This window comes from Nothoprocta perdicaria, unplaced genomic scaffold, assembly GCF_003342845.1.
Source record: "Nothoprocta perdicaria isolate Ctin4 unplaced genomic scaffold, notPer1 scaffold_24, whole genome shotgun sequence".
NCBI classification, from domain to species: Eukaryota; Metazoa; Chordata; class Aves; order Tinamiformes; family Tinamidae; genus Nothoprocta; species Nothoprocta perdicaria.
In genome coordinates, this window is record NW_020455466.1 from 636,955 (window position 1) to 642,926 (window position 5,972).

Genomic DNA, 5,972 nt, shown 5'->3' on the forward strand with positions numbered 1-5,972 from the left:
TATAAAACCAGCAAGTCCCTAAAGCCTTGTTGTATATGCCCACTTGTAAACAGTAGCAGCTCCTGGCATGAAGCAATGAGCAGCTCTTACATGTAGAGTTCTGTTGGGACCACAACAATTCCACGTAGGCAGCAAATTAGTAAGTGTATTAAAGAGTAAACTTACTGATTCCAGGTTCCWATGGCAGGATTTAAGAACATGTCATCAGTGCAAACTGTGTTTGTGAGTGATCTCCTGCTTGGTGTCTCCCTGTTTGATTCTTGTGGTCTTGCTCTTAAACCAGAATCTAGATGTACCTCTTTACATTCAAGTATTTTTGCTTTGTAATTTTTTCTAGGATACTCTGTATGTTTTTTAATACCARGTTTTCTTCAACCAGCCCAACAGAACTTTTGCTGTCCTAAAGGGGAAGAGTTATGTTGGTATCTAGAAGTCACTAAGTTCAGCTCCAACAGTGTTTAGAATAATAACACATAGGATCATCTCCAGAGTCCTGCAGTAAATGTTATGGAGAGCTCCAAAGCCCAGATGTGGAGGCCAGGTTTTAACAGCAGGAGAGAATTTAGTAGACAGTAAGTAATTTCCTGTCTGCCTTTCTACCCTATTACRCATGCATGTGGTCTGAGGATAGAACTGTGAGTTGCACTGTACAAAAATCGATACATAAAAGATGGTGATGTTAGGTCTGGAGCTTAAAAAAAAAATAGTGGTTCTGGTTCTGAGTATGTTGCTTTTTTTTTTTTTTCTGCTCAATTAACAAAAGGAAGAGCTTGCTACAGTTAGTAACATGAGATTGTAATTACAATGCCAACTAAATCAATTGGTTTACTGCAATAATTTTTAAATAACAAATGAACTTTGTGAATTAAATAATAGATGTGTTTTGCATCTCTCGAAAAACAATTGAATTTATAAGCCAATGCAAATCAAAAGTTAAAACATCTGGTTGCAAATAAGAATAGTCTGAAGTCGGCAGCTTGGTTGAAGTGATTGAAGATCAGTGGTTAAAACTTGCTGGGATGGAGAGGAAGGAGTTTTTTCTCTGGATCTGTGTCATAGGACTGAGGAGGTTCATGCAGGGAGGCCGTAGCAGCCCCACTCCACTGCTGAAAGCTGTCGGGACACAGGATTAGGCAGGTAGTCTGACTGTGTCCTGCAGCTTCAAACTGAGACATTCATCTAATCAAGAGCTCCAGCCTAACCAGATCCTGGGATCTGAGGATCGCTGAGGAATCACTGTGATTCCCTGCCCCTCAGCCATGCCAGGGCTGGAAGCATCAACACAGGCAAAGTAGTCAGTGCTGGGAAAGATCTTATATCCTGCTGGCCTCYTTACCACTGTTTGAGATTTCTCATAGTTATAAGCCATGTCAGCAGCTTCGGGCACTTCTGTTGCAACTTCTTCTGCAACTTTTTGTGTTTAAGGCTTTATGTGATTTATTTCAGTTACGCATTCTGCTTTGTGTTAGCTGGCAGAAGTCTTTATATTAAAACTATAAACATAATATAAAATAAAATATATTTTATATCATATATTAGATAAATATAGCATGAGGTATRCATAATATGTGGTGTACCTAATGTATAGTGTATTGTATAACGCATTTTTATTTATAGTTTTTTTAATGTATATGATTATATTTTAGTGGAAATGGGGAGTTTTATGAGAATGGGCAAAGTTAATAAAGCTTTACAAAATACTGGAGAAGGAGGGAAGGAATTTGTGAAAACATGTTTTGCATTGGAAACTARTTAAATAAATGCAGGCAGTTTTATCTGAGCCACGTCCTTCTAGATTTTGCAGCTAGCAAATGTGCTTTCTGCAGATAACTGCCAACCCCAGAACAAAACAAGCGTGGTAAACTACACTGTGAAGGAAGATAGGGGTGTATTCATTTAGTGTCACTTGCCTTCCTAGCCTTGAATGAAGTAGTAGTTGATCTGGGCAAGCTGAACATTTTGGTTTCGCCATTCTCTGGAAGTACTTAGCAGTTCCACAAACTTTATTTTCATCAAGTGATTTTTGTTTGATTGCTCCTTTTGTAGTGGATTTGTAGTGGATAAAATCAACATGTAAAAATCCTCATTTTTAACAATCTGTCCTGGTGATAAAAGTGCTTGGGTCTCTTTCTCTGCTTGTAGCCTTTGGTGAGGGCCTGCAAGCTGCCAGGTGGGCTCTCTGCACGGGAACTGCAGCAGAGCTGGAGGTTTCGGCCACACCGCAGGGACAGGCTGTCACTGCTGTAGAGGTTCAGGTCGGCTGCCTGCACGTGGCCTCTTCCTCGAGGGTTCCCTGGAGCAGAGAGGGAACAAACTGCGGGAAAGGTRCATAGGCATTAGTTCACGAAATGCAGGAGAGACTGGTGTTGGGTTTTGCACAAGTTAAGGGTAAACTGACCAGTACTTACATCATAATCACAGTTCTTCAGACTTAAAATTCTGCTAAAGACCCTTGTGACAACACAAATTTATATTAAATACAATTCAGACAGCAATTTTTTTCAAATGGGATTCTTCCTCTTCCTCTCAAGATGCAGCCTTTGGGAACTTGAACTGAAAATCTTGCTTTATTCTTTGTCGCTGGCATATGGAATCTGAACACTGATTCTCTTTCGCTTTTATCACCTAGGTAGTTTAACAGCTGCATTTGGGTTTTATGTGTCACAACTGSATAAGTCAGATCTCAGTATCATAGTATTGTAGTAGGGAGGAAAAAAGACTGAAGGGTAGGAAAAAAAAATCCCCCAAAGCAGCAAGAAAAACAGAGGCATGTCCTGAAAGTATTTAAGTGTTCTGTCCTAAATGGTAATTTATAAGTCAAGTAAGAAATATTTGTGTGTGTGTGTGTGTGTGTGTATATATATATATGTCTATTTATCTTGGTTGTTATCCAAGACATTATTTGCATTCTTTATATAGCACAGAAGGGACATTTTCCTTCTAAGTAAAATTCAATTTTGAAGTAGAATTTCTTTAAGAACTAGTGACAGTATTAGAAAAATCACTGCTTCTGCCAGTGTTTCATGTCAGTAAACATGCACATACCGTTTCTGCCATGTGTAAAACACTTGGCAAAACAGTAATGATTTTGAAGTACTCAACTTGCTTTCTGCTGTCCTTATCCTTGGATGTGGCTTTAATATTTAGTGCCTAATAGTGGCCTTCTATGCGCTCRCTGCCCAGGATGAAAAGATACGAACCTGTAATCCTGCAATTTATTCACACAGAATAGGCATAAGCTATAATTCCAAGTATTCTTTACAAGATGGGAATTCTGGATTTAAAAAAAAAAAAGTAATTTTGCACAGAAAGGAGCTGGTTTTGCTCTGGGCAGCAGCAGGGCCCCTGGCAGGCCGGGAGCAGGGAGCGCTGGGGCCTGGAGCAGCTGTGGCCGGGAGCAGGGAGCGCTGGGGCCCGGAGCCGCAATCCCGGGGCCCAGAGCCGCAATCCCGGCGCCCTGTGTGTCCTCACGGGCTCCCCGGCACCCGCGCAGGGCCCCATGTGAGGGCGGCCTCGCAGTCCCAGCAAGGCAGCTCCCTTGCTCTGGCAAAGGAAGGTGCTTCCTGCGTTAGGAGGGGGACTGCTCTCCATCCGCTTGACAATTAGTGCTGTTTTCCAAGGATGAATGTGCCTCCGATGATTCTGATGATACAATTCTAGCTAGCGTGATGTTATGGAAGAGTTTTTCCCTTGGAAAACTGACCTTTCACTTTTTTTTTTGAATCTATTTTTTATTGTAGTTCTTCTCACCTGATCTTTGTACAAAATTCTAACATTGTCCTCAGGTGACAACTAAGCATTTAATATGATATTAATGAAAGAATTTGGTTGCGTTGATTGTGCTGCCTTCATTAACGGAACGTGCCTGAAATAAATATTCCTGAAGGAAAATTTAAAGGTTCTGCACTGTGAATGGCTAAATGCCAAAATGCTGGGTTTGATTAGTGTAGAGAGGCTCAGAATATTGTGACATTTCTTCCTGTTTCTTCTTGTGGGGGTTGGGTTTTTTTGTTTTTTGTTTTTTTTTAACAAAGTCTTGGGAAAAGCTGCTGTTTAGATACATTTTTTTTTTCTTTTAGTCATTAGGAATTGGTTAGATCATAATTAAGTCATTCTAAATGAATGCAGCCCACATACAAGGTAAATAAAATTTGATTCGGGTGTGTGCGTGCATGTGTTTGTGTTTTAACACCAAGAATTTAGAAATTTGCTTCTGCTTCATCCCACTAATCTAGCTTCAAAAATCCCTGGCTCAAGTGAGATGGAAAGCCACTGTGGAAGATGGATCAAGTATGATAGCTGTGTTACTCTTGCTACAAATATAATCCACTGATCCTTTAAATCATAGTGTGTTTTTCTTCTTGATTTCTGTGGGGGTTAGATCAAAAGATGCTTAGCTTAAAAATTGAGAAAATGCTGATTTTTTTATTTTGGCAGGACTTATAGTATTTTTATATATATTATTTTATATATATATTTCATATATATATATATATATATATATATATATAGTTTGCAATAAGCCCATACTTACATAAATACATCTCCTTGAGCATTTATGTCAAATAAGCCTGAGATTCAAAATGTCTGGCTGGGTTCTGAATGTGACAACAGTCAAATTCTCCACAAGGCTGCTTGTCTGGCACATCCTGGTTTGGAATTATCCATGACCTGTTTCTAAATCATTAGCTCATACCAAATAAGAATGCCTCTTCTAGCTGCCAAAGAAGAGTATCTGTTCCACATGCAATGTGCTTACAGTTTGGAAGTAAATAATTGGGTTGGATTTTCAAGTAAAAGCTACAGCTCTACATTCTTGTAACACTTGGGCATAATATTAAAAAATCTAACATTTGGGGTTTTTTTAGGTGCCCCTCATTTTAATCTTATATATATGGTTCAGCTGCAGCAAGATGGGCAGAGGTTACTCAATTTTATGCATTTTCTTTTGACTTTCTTGTAACAAATTCTTGTGTTCTGTTATGCCTGCAAGGCATAGACAATTTGTATGTGGAGTTTAGAACTTTATGTTAGGAGATGCCTTAAAAATGTGGCAGAAGGCAGTTGTTCTCCATCCCACAGTATCCACTGGAAGGTTCAATGATCGATTTGCATTATATATCCAGGATAGCAGGATTGCCCTGTTTTCATCAGATCTTCTTTGCTTTAAAACGAAATAAACCAAAACACTTCCCTTGAAGTTGTAATCACTGGTAATAAATTGTCAGTAATCGCTAAGTCGTTAGGATATTGGAGTTTCCACCGTTCAGCTTTTCCAACTTACGTACACGTGCGAATCCCCTCTGAGGTGGGTTCCTACCGAGCAGTCTGCACCTTTCCCTTAGATATTCTCTTGCACAGCACGAGGTTCCCTCTAGCTAAAATGTACTCGCAACGTGTGTGGTGTTAATGCTTGGTAGTGTTTATTCACTGGCACTATGTGTTTCTTGAGCAAACATACAGAATATCACAACACTCAGAGTGCTGACATAAACATTTATCTGCTCATCGTTTGCAGAAGCCAGGGAAATGTGGACACRGTTTCCTTGGAGCCTTGATCTTGCTTCCTTGTAAGCTCCCGTTCAGCTCTGCGTTTTAACMTATGCTTAATGGATGTGCTAAATTTGACCCTTACTGCCAGAAGAGGAAAACATCCACAGATATTCATTTGCAATCGTATATTAGGGAGGCAGATAATGTCTGGGGTTTTTTCTTCCTTTCRTTTAATAAACAAGGTAGCAAGTTGATGGTGAGATATGTTCAAAACGCTGGCCAGACTTTGTTCAAGTTCAAAGCCGTATGCATTTCATCAGGCTGAGGCAGAGTTTTAATAAACCAAAAATGGAAAGTCTTTCCCAAAGAGTTCTCCTTTTATAAGGATCATATTATTCTGGTTTACATTTATTTTTCAGTGCAGAATTGAGCTCTTAGCTTGTCAAAAGATTTTTCAGCAAATCTATCTGTAGAATGTG

General features: G+C 39.4%; 1 protein-coding gene across 1 annotated transcript in view; it reads left to right on the top strand.

Annotated features, from left to right (window-relative positions):
* Window positions 1-505: 505 nt before the first annotated feature.
* The window catches only part of LYRM4 (LYR motif containing 4), an 80,743-nt gene continuing 75,276 nt past the window's right edge, over window positions 506-5,972 (top strand). The window contains exon 1 of the mRNA XM_026039760.1: window positions 506-572. Coding sequence (XP_025895545.1) covers window positions 508-572 — 65 coding nt within the window. The 5' untranslated portion in view covers window positions 506-507. The remainder of the gene's footprint in view (window positions 573-5,972) is intronic.